This window comes from Onychomys torridus, chromosome 15 (assembly GCF_903995425.1).
Source record: "Onychomys torridus chromosome 15, mOncTor1.1, whole genome shotgun sequence".
Classification (NCBI taxonomy): Eukaryota; Metazoa; Chordata; class Mammalia; order Rodentia; family Cricetidae; genus Onychomys; species Onychomys torridus.
This window is the reverse complement of record NC_050457.1, coordinates 49,632,129-49,648,865: the sequence shown is the minus strand read 5'-3', so window position 1 is coordinate 49,648,865 and position 16,737 is coordinate 49,632,129. Positions and strand designations below refer to the sequence as shown.

Below are 16,737 nucleotides of genomic sequence, written 5' to 3'. Positions count from 1 at the left end.
TTGGGAAATATGCTTCAGATGTTTACATTTGCATTTCTGAAAGTGTTGGCTATATGTCTACTTTTAGTCTTCAAGGAATCTCTGAGTCCAGTTTCTACCAACATGTGCTTGTTGAGTGAAATATTTAACTCACAAGAGGTGAGTTCAGAGTCTCCATATCCAGTTCATGAATGGACAGAGAACTTATTTGCCTATAGGTGATATGAAAAGCAGAGGGAAGCAGAGTGCGGCACATGAGTCGTGGATACTCCTATTAATATGGAAATACAAGGCTTTGAGCCTCCTCAGGAAGCCTACCCTTGGAGCTGTCTTACAGATTTTCCCATTCCCTGACCTTTGAAGCTGTTCTTATCACTGGACAGCTGCTTGCTTTCCTAGAACTTTATCTGGACGTTCTTGATGCGAGCACAGCTTCTGCCAAGAGTTTGCAAATGCATTTATTCCAAAGAGATACTGACTTTCAGGGATTGCTCAGAAAAAAGAAAAGTAAATAACACAAAGCCAATTCTCTGTCTTGGAAACTCTGCTAGAAGTCACTACTCTCCACTTTCATGATAGTTCATAAGATTCACCCATAGGTGAGGAGAGCCCTAAGTTCATGGGAGAAATATTTTAGGTCTAGAGAGTCTTAAAACCCTAAGTCAATGATGGTTGCTATTTAAAGTATCTGGAAGAAAAAAAAAATCAGATAGACTATACTCTATTCTACTTAATTGAATTTTTTATCTGCTTCACATTCTTCAGTGGGCAATGGGTTGGCCTGGCATTTCACTCTAACAGGGTCTGCATATACTATATATGCACATATATACTGCATATACTATGTACTTTGAATACTCATTATAACCTTGCAGCAGAAATTACTGTCCCCATTTGAAGACGTAAACAGCAGTACTGGGAAGTTAGAAAATAGTCTTTACTTTACCTAAGCAATAGAAAAATAGTCTTCAAAAATACAGTGCTAAACTTACGGGTTTGTATTAAAGCAGAATTGTATATACAGTAAGGCAACACTTCTTTTAGCATCCCACAATGATTACCCTTTAGATTAAAATTAGTCTTTGGGATTTTTTTCCAATAATAAAATACTAGGGTCTATAACAAATCATCTGTCTTGCTGAAATGAAGCAAGGAAAACATTTTAAAATGGTTCACCACGTGGAATTAATTGATCTTATTTTGTAAGAAAATTTTTTCTGCCAAACTCTATACTCTAGGGGCCTTAGAAAGAAATAAAGCTTAGGCAGAATAACCCATGCTTAACATACTCAAATTACTTTAAGAAAAAATTGGGGTGTGATTTCATTTGCATACAGGCAAAGGATCAGTAAGGTATAGGGACTGTTGTAAACAATTTGGCTGGTGTCCTGGAATGTACTCCTTCAAAAAAGTGCTATTCTTGGACCATCCTGATAGAATGAAAGAGGAGGGTAAAGGCTTAGCAATCAGTTTTAAAAGCAGTTTTCATGGCATTTTCAGCATGCCTGTCATCTTCTTGTGCTAAGTCCTTTTGAGTGTTTCATAACTTCTATCACATGCCAAATCTATTGCAGTGGCTATACCTGCTGGCACCATCCCTCAAGGATGGTGAGCAATGTGCTTTTATTTCATTGAATATATATATATATATATATATATATATATATATATATATATATACACACACACACACACACACATACACACACACACACATATATATATATACACACACACATATACATATAGTAATAGTAAAGAGAAAGTCTACAAATCACAGGAAACAAGATCGATTTGTTCTGGACATCAGCTGTTGAAAAGAGGCAAGAGTTGAACACGACATGAAAAGGAGTGAAGTAGTGTTATTTTACCCACATCCTGTAACATTCGCTAGCAAACCACATTATTCCATGACTCTGTAGTGTTACCTGAAGGAAAACAATCACATTTTAACTGATCGTTCCATAAGTCTAGCTATCAGTGAAAGGAATGCATGAAGCATGTAGGATCCAGATAATCCAGCCTGCCCAGTTGGAGTCTGCAGTTGCTTGAGGTTGCAGCAAAGCTGGCCAGATCTTTCTCAGGTTGATTCTGTTCAAGTGGTGGTAGAGCCTTCTTGGCTGATTCCCCAACCAAAGCTGGGTTCTGAGCTCGTGAATCTGGCATTAACACCAAGAGGTTGTCATCCATAACCCCAGACACCTTGGCATACTCCTTACTGGCTTCAGGAACCCCGGGCTTCTCCGCCTGGTTGTTTTCTTTCTGTTTGGGTAACAACGATAGTACTCCATCTTTATTGACTTTGTGAATCTCCACATAATCTGGGGGTTTAGTATAGACAATGGGAGCTTTCTCCTGAAGCAGGGGCCATGATGCGTTCTGTTTAGTCTCAGAATGGAAGCTTTTCATCTCCTCTTGCTCAGCCACCTCTTTTTCCTCTCCAGTCTTGAGGGTTTTTGAAAATTTCAGAAGATTTTTTCCTGCTTTGTCTAGGAAAGAGGCAAGTGTATCTACAGGACCTCCAGCTAGCTTGCACACATCAACAATGCTGTGATAAGGAGACCTGGTCATGTGTTGGCCAGGCAGTAAAGGCCATGTTGAAGATTTGGACACATCTGCATGAAAATAGGGGATGCTGCTTTGGGGGTCCTGGGTGGGAGGAATATTTGCTTCAGGATTCTCTGGCTTCTCAATGATCTCAGGAATGTGGAAAGTAGGGGGGTAGGCCTGGGGCTCCTCATACTTTTCAGACAAAAGAGAATGGCTGTCATAGCTTCCATGACCAGAGTCATTGTCAGGATCTAGGTGTGTGGGCTTCACACCTTGACCTGGGTACTCTTTGGAATGGGATGGCATTAGCTGCACGTCCTCACTGTCATTCACTTCTAAAAACTCCACCAGCAAGTCCTCAGAGTCAGAAGTGGGGGGGAAGTCTTGGCATCCTAAGGCACTCAGGAGTTCTTCAGACTTGCCCTTCTATTGAAACACAGACACAAGGAGAGATGGCTGTTAGCCTCAGCACATGCCACTCTTGGCATCACAGCTGAGTGGTATCTGAGAAGAGTAAAGGGGCTTTGTTTCTGGGGCAGCAGCCATGCTGAATCTTGCTTAGTCTTGGAATGGAAGCTTTCCATCTCCTTCTGCTCAGCAGAAGGCTTCTGTGAGCACTCTCACAGCATCCACCCGCCGCCCCTCCCCCCTGCCCCCAGACTGCAGACGTGTGTATCAGGCCATCTATAAGCACCTTTTGAGTATTATTCACCAAATATTTTTCTTTATGTCTTTCATAATTTTTCTTTGTTTCTAGTAGTGGTTATGAACTTCATGGGCAAGTACTATACGACTCAATGTATGATCAACATATAACTATGAAAAGAAAATGTCATGTGAAATATTTGAAGTCATGGTGTTTGTGTATACACCTGACACTGGTAGGCACTGCAGAGTAGTTCCAAGATGTAGTGGCTGGCCTCCTATCCTCTTGCACCACTTTCTGGGGTGTGGTGACAGTGGAGTGGTCCTTGTCTCTGGCTTCTCCTACCACTCTTCCTTCTCACATTCCTCCTCTTACTATTTCCCACCTCTCCTTTCTTTCTCTTCTGTCCTCTTTTTCTATTCTTTCTCTATGTAGTTCATCTCCTTCCTCCTTCTCTCTCTTCCTTCTATTCTCTCTCTCTCTCCTCTTATTTCTCTCTCTTTCCTCTCCTGGTCTCTTTTCTCTTCCCCTCCTCCCCAGTCCTCTGACTTAGGTCATATGGCTAAGTCTTGGCTTTTATCAGGTAGATATGACTTTGGATAGGTTGCTTTCCTTTCTGGACCATAGCTTCTCCAGTTTTATAATGGGAATAATATCATCTATCTGCAAGGGTCCTTTTGAAGATTAGAGATAATTTCAGAAAAGAATAAAAAGTATAAGCCTAAAGCAGCCATTTATCATTAGGTCTCTGTGGCTAGCAGGTTGAGCTGTAAGATAGATACTAGGTAATTTGCTTGGCTGAGACATTCCTGTTGGTTTTACAAAGGTCAATACTAGCCTGAATAGTGGGTAAGACCACTGGCCTGGAAGCCCAAACTCCTTAGCTCTAGTCCTTGCTGTAATAGTTATTATAATTAAAATGATTTTGAAAGACAAATCAAATTTACTTTTTACATTCTTATAAGCTTAAATTTGTGGCAATTGCATCAACTGGCATTTACTTTTATATACAGGTGATGGCTTTCTTTTACACCATTGTTAAGGTCAGATTAAACTATACCTTTTAACCCAGAGAGAAATGTTTTAATTATGTCTCAAATCAGTTTAGTGTGCTTTGGAAAACACAAGCCCATAGAGTACTTATCTACTGACTACTCAAATGGAACATGGGGACAATGGAAAATTCTGTCACAGTGGCTTATATAAAGAACATTCAAGTTGAAGCTTGGACTCATGTATAATTTCACCAATAGATGGTGGCAATGAGCTAGTTAAAATATCTGTTCTCTTTCTAAACTCATTATTTGAACAAAATGGTCATCTCCATTTTGGGGAGCAGCCCTGGGAAATGTAACAAGCCTCACTATGAGTTTGAGTGTTTCTTGGCTAGATTCTCTCTTTGCTCTCTGACTTTTAGCATGTGATGATTCACACACTCATCCCAAATACTTTCTTCTGTTAACCTACACGCTGACGAGGAGAGGCAACTGGAAAGAGATGACCAAGAGGGCCAAGTTGGATTGATGAGGATTGAGTGTGCATGTGTAAACTTAATTATCACCAAGCAGTGAGTTACATCACATTCTCTGCTTCTGGCACTTACCTCCAGCAGATGAGTATCAAATCCTTTTATTTTTGGCCCTGGAACTGGTGGGAAGATGCAGGTCACCATGCTATAAAATAATTTGTGAGAGTGGATAAATGACTAATATTTTCATTGTAATATTTAAAAGAGATACCCCCACCCCAGTTCCCAAATAGCTGATGCATGGGCTATAAGAGGTTGAATTCTATGGCTGTATTAAAGTAGGAGTAAAAGAGAGAGGTAATTGTAGAAACATACATTACACCTTCACTGACGAATTTTTGAAAGCTAATTTTAAGCTACTGGTTATTTGTTCCATTTGGTTCTTTCAATGTTAGCTGCTTGAGCAAAATTTTCACAATTTTATAGCTCTAAGTTCCTATTTTATGGAAAGAACACTGAATTCAATAAGTACATTTTTTTTTTTTTTTTGGGTTTGGAGCTGAGGACTGAACCCAGAGCCTTGTGCTTGCTAGGCAAGTGCTCTACCACTGAGCTAAATCCCCAACCCAATAAGTACATTTTAATACTTAAAAAAAGAAAAACTGATAAAAGATTTTTTTGTATGAGAAAAAGTACTGGCACTAATGGATAAATATGGTGCTTAGGCTTCCTGCTGGTTTCCCTCATCTGTATATCAGTATTTGTGTTTTTTTGTCATTATTCACAATAACAATAACTAAAAGAAGAGCTGAGAGACAGTATAGTACCTATAGCCCTTCAAAGCTACTGCCCAGACCATAATCAAACAGATGACAGCAGAGAGAATGGCCACAATGATCCACACGGTTGTATCTTTCAAGGTGAAGTCTAAAAAAACAAACAGCCAGAGAGCTTTGATCATACATAATATCATCAATAAAAACCAACTACCAAACCAATATAACACATGAAACTCTTGGACTCAGGATTTTTTCTTTCTACTTATATTTCTTGACTTGAGAAGCAACCCATCAATAGTAGGTAGCTGTAAGACAAATAGGTAGGTCAGAATGAATGACCAACGAGTCCTTGGAGGACGTTCTAGACTTATTCCTGTAACTTTACTCTAGAAACTGGTGTGTTTACCAACTATGATTCAGGCAATAATATAACTCTTCCAAATGTCTTTTTGGTAGATTAAGAGATGATAATCACATCTCTACCTACTTTTCTAAATAAGGCTAAAAATAGTTTCTATATTAATAGCTATTACATGCAGTTTTATTGGTAATAATACTTATAAATATAGGGAAAAACACAGTCAAAACACTCACCATTGGGTATTTCAATGGAATTCTCTTGGCCCCACCTACTCCAGTATCCATGGTCTGGCTTGCAGCGAGTCTGGACAAAGTATTTTTGTCCTGGATATAAGTCAAAAACCTTAAAATGTGTTTGCAGCCCTGTAAAATGGATCTAAGGAAGAACAAGATAAATGGAAGTCACCTCTGACTCTTGTTATAAGGAAATATATTTTTCCTTTATATCTTAAGTTATTAGGGAGTTAGGTATACATGGCTGTGCTTAGAGGATGCCCTGATTTCCTTACCCTATTCTATCCTTTCCTTCCTCTTAAAAATGTCTCACAATGGGGAGGCTAGAGGGGCAGGAGGAGAGAAGAGGGAGATCTTTGATTGGAATGTAAAATGAATAAAAATTTTTTTCTTAAAAAATTCTCTCACAAAAATTTAAAAGGTTTTCTATGTCTTCATTTGGAACTCTATTTCAGAAAGACAATCCCCACCCCCTTCCCACTTTACTTAGTGAAAGACAGGATTCTTGTTAACAAATTAGCACATAGACATAAGAGACAATAAGATTATTAGTTTACAAATTCCAATGAAGTGATTGATTTAAAGGATTACTAGTTAATGTAAAAATTAATAGGTGGAAGAAAACCAAGTCTTCATGTATGTTGAAGTGATTGTACACAAATAAAATGTTATTTAGTAAAGGAGACATCAAGTTTCTACCTCCCTAACCTAGAGCTCAGATTTAGTATCATTTATACTAGGTCAACCAGATGGCTCATGCCTGATGATGATGATGATGATGATGATGATGATGATGATATTGTTGTTGTTGTTGTTGTTGTTGTTGATGATGATGAATATAGTATGAAGTTAATACTAATTACTTATAGAGTATGTTGAGCTACATGTGATTCAACCTGAATCTAACCAAGTCCTTAAATCTAAAGTCTGGTTCAGACAGTACAGTGGCATAGATATTAGCTAAGTGATTGCACAAAGAACTAATAAAAAGTGAAGATTGTGGGACATCCTTATTAACAAATAGCCTCTTCTCACTACATCAAAATTGTCTTGGAGTAGACTTTGGTTTGGAAAAACCAGCTGTTAAAGATATTTTTGAAGAAATTGAGCCAGGAAGGATTAAAATATAGACTAACCATTATATTTTATTTAGATATTTTAATTACCTTTAAAAAAATCTGTGATCCTATTATTTTGACTATGTTTGCAAATGTCCCATTTCCAACAGAGACAGAGGGTAGAATACCATAATGCCCATGATAGCGGCACTATCATTTTACACTGAAGTATTACAAAGCATTTCTTTAAAAACATTGACCATGGACATATTAAACTGACTCTCTTGCCTCCAGCCTCACCTCAGTATAGTTTATGTTCTTCCAGAGGTCGTCTGAGATATACTTAGGAAGGTAAATTGGGAACCTGAGGGAGAACCTGTCCAGTACAAGCAACTGTCTTTGTGAAATTTGTGAATATGAACATCCTTCAATTTCAGTAGAAGGGAGATGGCATTTCTTTATCTAGCAGTGCTATGTTTGCAAGGGGATGCCCACACAGTGGGCATGTAACTGGGGAAATCATCTACTCTGCTGTGAGATGTTTATCCTTACAAAAGGATGTGGCTCCTCCAGTAAGTTTCTGTTTGACTTACCTCCCACTCTTCTGCTTCTTCAGACTTTAATCGAATTTCATATTCCATTGTAAACCAACCAGTTTTTACATCAGTTATGGTGGGTGGGGACCATTTTATCCATAGATATGGTTTTTTGTCTTTTAGCTGTCTCACTTCTAAAGTCAGGTTCCGAGGAGGCTCTGGCTCAACTGTAGATACAAAAGAAATGTTTAGTTTCCCTCATAGCTTGGATCTTCTTTTTGACCCTACTGTTTTCTTTCAAGCCTTGCATATTCTAACAGCCCACTTTCCCCACTGGATTATAAGCTCCTGGAGAACATGTAAACACCTTCTTACTCTTAATAGGTGATCAATCACTTTTGTACCTGAAGATAGGGTTTGAATAGTAACAAAAATAAGCAGCTGAGATTTTGCTTGGGCTGTATGCTCCACTTTCTACCAGCCAGGTTCATATACATATTCACATTTTCCCCCAATGGCAATGACCAGGTGCTAATAACCGGGATGGGAGTTTCAAGTCAAAGCTGGTATAGGAGATTATTGGGAAAGGAATTTGAAATAGTTCATTTCCCTCAGTTGGGAGCGACCATCTCCTTGAAAGTCTGCGTATCTTTTTGAGCATCACTCATTCATATTCATAACTTGGCAGGTAACAAGTTTACAGATTTTTGCCTTCAGTTCATCAGCTATATTCTACACTCAAAATATGCATCACTCCCCGCGGAGAACAGGATTCACCCTGCCAGATAGTGAGTGGTTAATATGTGCCTAGTGCTTGAACGTTTTGACGGTGTTCCCTCGAGTAACCCTCAAACAGCTTGTCTCATTCATTCCATTACCAAATGTTTACTGAATTCCCACAAGTAAAATCCTGATATTTCTTGAATGCACACCACATGCCCTGAATTAAAATAATATTCTAACAATGAATCACCATTTAACCCTCCCCCAATGTCATGTACTGTGCCCTTTGGTAGAAGGCAGAACAAAAGAGGGACAGTTACTGATCTAACTCCCCTCCTGTCCCTCTCTCCACTTTCTTTCTACCCACCCCATCCACTGCTCAGAAAGGGTGAGGCCTCCCATGGGAGTCAATGATGCATGCCATATCAAGTTGAGGCAGGTTCAAGCCCCTTCCCCACGCATCAAGGCTGAGCAAGGCATCCCACCATAGGTAATGGGCTCCAAAAAGCCAGCTCATGCACCAGGAATAGATCTAATCCCACTTCCAGGGTCCCCTCAAACAGACCCAGCTACACAACTGTCTCCCATATGCAGAGGGTCTAGCCTGGTTCCATGCAGGTTCCACAGCTGTCGGTCTAAAATTCGTGAGTTCCACAAGCTTGATTCAGTTGTCCCTGTAGATTTCCCCATCGTGATCTTGATCCCCCTTGCTCATATAATCACTCTTCCCTCTCTTCGACTGGACTCCCAGAGCTTACCTTTTCTGAGGAGGGAATGAGGGGTGGGTTAGGGGAGGGGGAGAAGGCTGTGGGGAGAGTGGGAGGGGGAATCAGAGGGGATCTGTGGTTGGTATGTAAAATGAATAAAAACTTTTCTTGAAAAAATAAAATGAGGATATGAAGTTGGGAGGGAGATGTGTGATGACTGTAGGGGCTCTGCCTGCTTTCTGTTGTTGAGTGGTATTACTCAGATTGAGAAGGCCTGAGTAATTTTAAACCTTATTAACTACTTCATAAATTATTATCTAAGATAAATAAGAACCTCATTCTCCTCATCCTATCTATTCTCCTAGGAACTTATTTATTGTCTGGATTAACCATAAAGGCCTTTGCAGCTGTGTCTAATTGCCCTGCTACATAATGCTGATCATGCAAAGCAAGGGACTCTCTCAGATCTACTGTTCTGCTCTATGAATGCTTTTTCCAAACAATATATAAGTGACCGTAATCTTTGACTACTTACTACCTACTTCCTATTGTTGCTATTATACTTGAACCTAGGGCTTTTTTATTTATACTAGGCATCATTCTATCATTAAACTATATCCCCATTACCCCCACCAGTCTTTGTCTAATAATATTTCATAATAAAGTAGATACGACATTGTGGCGAGCCGAATTTCAGTCCAAGTACTTGGAATGATTCCCGTGGGTTCAGAACCTGAAGATGCTTTTAAAGATCTTCATTTCTGAAGAGTATCCCTGTCTTCCACAAGGAGAAAGAAAAGAAAGACATTTGGAGCTGTTAGTACAGCTCAGTGGGGGAGCGCTTGCCTTCATGTCCATCTCCAGGCTTCCTCTCCAGAACATCCCCACCAAAAAGAAAAGAAATTTGAGTTGGCTGGTAAAGAAGGCAACATGGTTATAGGGAGAGGGCTGAAGGAACTATTAATAAAGGAAGCATGCAGAACACACACCCTGGATTTAAGACACTAAGATTAGAGTTGAGGGAAAACACGAGAACTCAAAGATCCCAAGGACTAACCTTGCTGTCAAGAATCAATGCTGTTGACGCAAAATGCTTGCCCAACAGAGATACTGTGAGTTCTCTCACCTTTCCTCTCTAGGATCTAGACATCAGCCAGGAAGACCCAGACTGAGTTAGACTTTGGCTAACTGTATAACATAACATAACATAACATAACATAACATAACATAACATAACATAACATAACATAACATAACACAACACAACATAACATAACATAACATAACAGTAACAAATTCCTCATGCGCTCCCCTTCTCCTTACCTATGTAAGTCACATCCACATAAAGTGGATCCGATGCACTGCTTCCCATTTGGTTAGTGGCATTTACTGTGATGATGTATATTTTCCATATGGAAGTGTACTGCTTGCTAAAGAAACAGGAGTTGGGGCCACTGGTTTTGTAGTCTGGACATTCATGGGTGATTTTCTCTCTGCAACAAGTAACGTATTAAGAGTGAGTAAGAAAACAAGAGTCTCATTTTGTTCTTAATAGATTAATATTATTGGATTTGGGGGATAAGGTGCTCAAAGTACAAGAACGAAAGCAGAAAAAGCTTGGTTACTCTATATCAGCTGGGAGCGAGGGAAAGTAGAGTGTTGGAAGAATGGGTAGAAAGATTAGTTTAGCATCTCAGTTCTCCACTGCTCACTAACTCTTCTTTCCTGAAGGTGTCTCTATGAACCTTGTGGTTTGTCCTTTTGAGTTACCAGTGGCCAAAGCACACTCAGACCAATAGTACCACCATTGGATCACCTTAGGCAATTGGAAACTTTGTTAGCACATATTCATATTATGGCATCATCCATAATGTAGTGTTGGTCATGCAAACATGTTGAGCTACATTTAAACAAAAGGGTTTAGGAGGAGACACACTGATGTCTTTAGATGGTCAAGTGAACAACAGAGTGAAGTGGCCTTGGAAGGAGGTATTTCAACCTGTGTGGCTCATTAAGTTGCTTATATTTTAACAGCCTCAGTGCCACCCATACCACACAGGTGTTAGAGAATGCTCAATTCTGGGTCTTTTAAATGTTTGTGCCATGACTTGGATCCCATATGGAAGGACAGCTTTGTATACAAGCAGTTCTTGGAAAGGGGCATGACTGTCTCCGTCAGTAATATATATTTTAGTTTTAGGTCCAAGATACAGAAGTGTACTTTTTGCTAGACTAACATTCCTATAGCTCATTTAAGATTTCTAGGAGAGTCTTATTGTGATATTATCAAAATAATCATCTAGAGATGATCTTATTTTGCCCTCTTGGCAATGTTACATTTAACTCTGCTCTTTGGGACATCTTGAATTTACTCTCTTGTGTTTGAAATAGGGGCTCTCTATGTAGCTCAGGCTGGCTTTGAACTTGTGATCTTCCTGCCTCTGCCTCCAGAATGCTAGGATTACAGATGTGTTCTCCTATGACTTCTATCCTTTAGTTCAGCAATTTGTTAAAACAAAACAAAACAAAACAAAACAAAACAAAATAGACAAACAAAAAAACCTCAAGTTCTTTTCCTTAAATTTTCCCCCCCTTGGGCTTGAAACACATTTGAAAAACCTAATGTACCATGGCTGTCAAGAATCACATAGTTTGTGTAATTGTTATGTTGTAAAAGCAATATATTAACTAAGAAAACAAAAACCTTACAAATGTCATGTGGTTATGGCTGAGCAGCTAAGATTAGCCAACCCATAGGAAATGGTGACTTGGGCTGTAATCTAAATAAGTGACAGAAATTTGGAAAATTGGCTAGTATTATAATGCTACTGGTCAATGTGCATTTGACGACTGAGTTTGTAAAATGCTTTTACAAAACAAGATGGGCTAGAGACATTAGGTTCTCTATCCTGGTGGTATGAGCCTTATTGCTATAAATCCAGGAAAGTGTGGAATTTATAATAAGAACTAATGCAATGTGGGCCTGAGCACTATGGTGGGGTTTGATAGGACAGAAGAGAGCTTTTTACCCTTCTTTGCTGTAAGTCAGTGAATAATTGGTAGGAAGTCCTCCATCTGTCCCGGGATTCCACCAGCAGGTGAATGTTTCCTTGTCAGGAGAACGACATTTGTGGATCTCAGGCTTTCCAGGTGGTGACTGTCCTGAAACAAAACAGCCATAAGCCATTAGAATTGATATTGAGGTCCATGCAACTGCTTTATTGAGCTGCTGATAACAGAGGCAGATGATTGGCACCCTGGCAGTGATGAGGCCTTGGACCATTGTTCAGAGATGCCACTGCATCAGCATCCAACTACATTCCTCTGTGCTATTCTAGGGCTAGCAGGGCTTAGATGATGGTGGCTGGTGGTGTATGCTTGCATTTTGAGATGGAAATAACAAAAACTTTTATGAGATGTAGTGAAAAAAATTTCAATGAAGAGTGAGTGCGAGGAGAGAGAGATGGATGTATACGGAGATTATGTAGCTAGCTTCTCTTCCCAGAGTCTAGGTAGCATTAGTGTTACTATCTAAAGTATTCTTCCCCAGTGACAAGTGACTTGTGTATACACAGACAGTGCATTGCTTTGTGGCATCTTTCCTCTCTGATCAGAAATCTGTATTTTTCTGGCATTCCCACAGTATTAACTCCACCCCTATCTTTATCTGCACCATTTATGGCCCTTTATTTGGGTATCTGGGGTCACTTCACTCCTTTGCCTTCTCCTTTTTTGCTTGACTCTGTACAGCCTTGGCCAGGTAATTCAGTTTTTAAAAAATATATTTTTATTAATTCTTTGGAACTTCTATGCATGCATACAATGTGTTTTGAATATATTCATTCCCCACTTCCCTCCCTAACTCTTCCTAGATCTACCTCTATCTAGCCTTTATCCCTACAAACTCTCTCTCTAACAGACATACACACACACACACACACACACACACACACACACACACACAGACAGAGAGAGAGAGAGACACTAAGATATATATATTTTTTTATAAATTTCTAAGTATAAGAGTATAAGGCTAGTTATCCACTGGAGTCTTATTGACACACCAGGGGCTATACACTTAAATTGACACTGATGATCCCCTAGAAGTTGTCAGATGTCAATAGTGCTTCAGTTAGGGATGAGGACTCAGGAGCCCTTCCATGTTGGACTGTTGACTGGCTTGATCTTGTTGACTGTGCAATCTGCACACAACCTCAGGTACTGTGAAATTATGAGTCTAGTGGTCCTGCCATGTTCAGAAGTCACTGTTTCCTTCCAGTCTTCCTTGACTTCTGGCTTTCACAGTCCTTCCATGCCCTCTCCCAAAATGGTACCTGAGCCGTGTGTGTGTGTGTGTGTGTGTGTGTGTAATATGGATGTCCTACCTGTGGCTGAGAACTCTACAGACTTATAGTCTAGTTTCGCCATCCCCTAATTCTTCCTTTTGCTGTTTTCTGAATCTTGGTTTTTAGTTTCCTTTTGTATTCATTCCCCATCCCCTCTTTCTTTGTTTCTTCCCCCATCCCTTTGGTTCTTTTTATAAGTAGGTGACTCAAAACTTCCCTGTAGTTCTGTGGATCTTCACAAAGCCAGCAGTATAGCAAGAGGTAGGATAGAGAGTAGTTCCACTCTGAGCTACCATGGTTAGATAAGCGATGTTCCCACTGTCAGCACAAGAAGTGAGAAGGTCTGCAGGAGGTGCTGTGTCCAAGGGGGTGAGATTTTTTCACTAGCTTAATCTTCAAAGCTCTTGGTAAGCTGATTTCCAATTCTCTTGCTCAAAAGAGGAACAGAATGACCTTGTGACTTTGTCATGATGCTGTTGGTTTGGGAGGCCAACCATAACCAACAGTATATCTAATTTTCCTGTTTCTTTTTGTCCCACTTGAGGATCCAATGCTAAATTCAGGAATAGAAAGAGTTTTCTTTCAGAAGTTGGTGTTAGCAGCTCAGGGGGTCTTTTACATCTTTCCCCACATTTATTCAACCTTTCTTGTAGGCTCTCAGGATGAAACTTTAGTCCAGGAGAGCATGTCATGAAGATCATGGCAAAGGGATCATGGATTAGAAAAGGGGTCAGTATACAATCTATCCAGGAAGAAGAATTTAATGGATGGTTTAGGATGGTGTACCAGATGGGGTCATGGAAAGAAGGTTGGCAAGTCAGTGATAACAAAGTATCACAGGAGCTCACAGAGCTGCTGAAAAGAATCTGTGTGTACCTTGTGTGTATCTACCAGTGTTTGGAGAACTGCTCATCCCCCAGAGAAGGTTTTGTCAGGATAGTGATGTTGGGAGTCATTGTAAAAATACAAGGTTTCTTTTTTCTTGTTTGTTTCTGTCATGGGTGAGAAGAAACATGTGATGTAGAGAGAAATATTCATTAAAAAAAACCTTCCAAACTAGCAGGGCATGGTGACACATGTCCTTAATCCCAGCACTAGGAATCAGAAGCAGGTGGATCTCCGAGTTTGAGGCCAGCTTGCTCTATAGAACTAGTTCTAGGATAGCCAGGGATACACAGAGAAATCCTGTCTTGATAAAAACCAATCAACCAAACAAAGAGCAAGCAAGCAAGCAAGCAAACAAACAAACATAACCTAAGATTCAAACCACTATCATTGCCAACTGTAGCTGAAGTTTTTCTGTATCCTACCAAGTCCACAGCCACTCAGACCCAAGTAAACACACAGAGGCTATTAATTAAAACTGCTTGGCCATTAGCTCAGACCTACCACTGACTAGCTCTTGCACTTAAACTCAGCTCATTTCTGTTAATCTATATGCTGTGTGCCATTACATGCTGCTCCCAGGACGGCAGGCTTATGTCTCTCACTCAGCCTTCCTCTTCCCAGAATTCTCCTTGTCTGCTTATCCTGCCTATACTTTCTGCCTGGCTACTGGCCAATCAGCATTTTTTTTTTTTATCAACCAATAAGAGAAACACATTCACAGCATACAGAACATCCCACAGAACCTTTCCTTTTCTGTCTAATCAAAAAGGAAGGTTTTAACTTTAACATAGTAAAATTACATATAATAGAACAGTTATTAAGCAAGAATTACAATTATAATATCTAGTCTATTTGTATTTGGCAAAATTAAAGAAAATATTCTTTCTATCCTATATTTGTGAATCTGAAGTTTCATATCTAATTTATCTTTTATCATAACCAAGGAAAATTATAACTATCTAGTTTTCAATTATATCAAAGACCTCAGAAGGATATAATATTACCTAAGTAAATAGGAAGAGCATTGCAAGCAACTTCCAAAGAACCCAAGCATGTCGTTAAAAGGAAAATGCAAAATCTCTGCATCATGTATGAAGAAAGAGAGCTATCTGATATGGGACATAAGAAAACCAAAAAAACAAGGGACTATTATATTGCCACTAATCTCAATTCTTTAGTTCTATTTTGATTCTTTAAACTTTTCTTAAAGTATGAATTTTATATCAAAATTTATAAGATTAATATATACACATTTTAAACTTTCATTATGATATTAATGCTCATATAGAATACTAACTAACTCTAGAAAAAAGGCTTCATTTAGCTGCCTATACATGCTTTTTTTTGTGTTGGAGTCTCTAACAGTTTTCTGCAGGGAATCAAGACCAGGCCTAACAAAAAATTTGAAGTCTCCAGAAAGATGATGGGGCCCCACAATGATGATTCCACATGGACAATAGTAATCCCACTAAGCCGAAAAACACCACCAAAAGATCAGCTTTGGACTACAAACTGCTTAGGACAATTTTGAAATGGCTAGCTGAGATGATCCAGTTTCACAGACTATTTGAGCGATGACTTGAGATAAGCCCTGTGCTTTGGCATTATGCAAAAACTGGACAATAAATGATACAGCTACTACTCTGGAACTTGACAATTAACCCCAGATTTTTCTCTTCAGGATCTTCTAAAGATGCCTTCACTCACAAACAGCAGGAAGTAATTTTAAGAACACAATGCCCATATTCCCAAGAGGTGGGGTAAGTGGTTTTTGGTCTTTCAGTGGGTTTCAGATTTGGGATAATTGTCATTGTTTAGGATGGTTGGTTAGAAGTTGTTGATGTTAATGGTCAAGGAAAGGGCTAAATAAAGGAGATTAGATTTAGGTTTCTTGTTTGAAGAAAAAAAAGAAAAGAAAAGAAAAAAGAGGATATAGATAAGAGGTAGATTATTGAATCTACTCTGAAAAAAAAAGATATATAGAAATGATAGGATAAAGGGTAGATTATTGAATCTACTCTGAAAAGAAAAAAGAGAGGATATAGATATGATATAGATAAAAAGGTAGATTATTGAATCTACTTTTAAAAGACAACTACTAGTTTTAAACACTTCACATTGGATTGGATTTTTACATATTATATGCAAATTATATATATTGAGATTGATATTGTTAGAAAATGCTGTATATATATATATTTAATCTTGTTCAGGATATTGTACCTATACAGTTCATTTAACAATGTAATGCAATTTGCTAATCCTTGAATGTTATTATTACCAACTATTAGGATATAAAGAAATGAAAATTAGTAGTGAGACATTATAATTGAACTTGTAGTCATATTAGGTATGTCAAGCAGAGATGTGCTTTAGATAGACAGGTCATCTTCAAACCCTTCAGAGATCTATAGAATATGGCATTTAAAATATTTTAATAACATAAGATTTGCTGTGGATATT

The 16,737-nt window shown here is 38.8% G+C and overlaps 1 protein-coding gene across 2 annotated transcripts in view; it reads right to left on the bottom strand.

Moving 5' to 3' along the window:
* Prlr (prolactin receptor) overlaps window positions 1–16,737 on the bottom strand; it is a 50,792-nt gene that overhangs the window by 15,630 nt on the left and 18,425 nt on the right. Inside the window, exons 3-9 of one of the 2 annotated variants that reach the window (XM_036206727.1) lie at window positions 12,070–12,202; window positions 10,364–10,533; window positions 7,668–7,837; window positions 6,017–6,158; window positions 5,471–5,570; window positions 4,779–4,848; window positions 1,703–2,955 (exon numbers count right to left, since the gene is read on the bottom strand). In XM_036206727.1, coding sequence (XP_036062620.1) covers window positions 1,957–2,955; window positions 4,779–4,848; window positions 5,471–5,570; window positions 6,017–6,158; window positions 7,668–7,837; window positions 10,364–10,533; window positions 12,070–12,202 — 1,784 coding nt within the window. In that variant the 3' untranslated portion in view covers window positions 1,703–1,956. Of the gene's footprint in view, window positions 1–1,702; window positions 2,956–4,778; window positions 4,849–5,470; window positions 5,571–6,016; window positions 6,159–7,667; window positions 7,838–10,363; window positions 10,534–12,069; window positions 12,203–16,737 lie in introns of those variants that run through there. The other variant, XM_036206728.1, reaches the window with a different exon arrangement.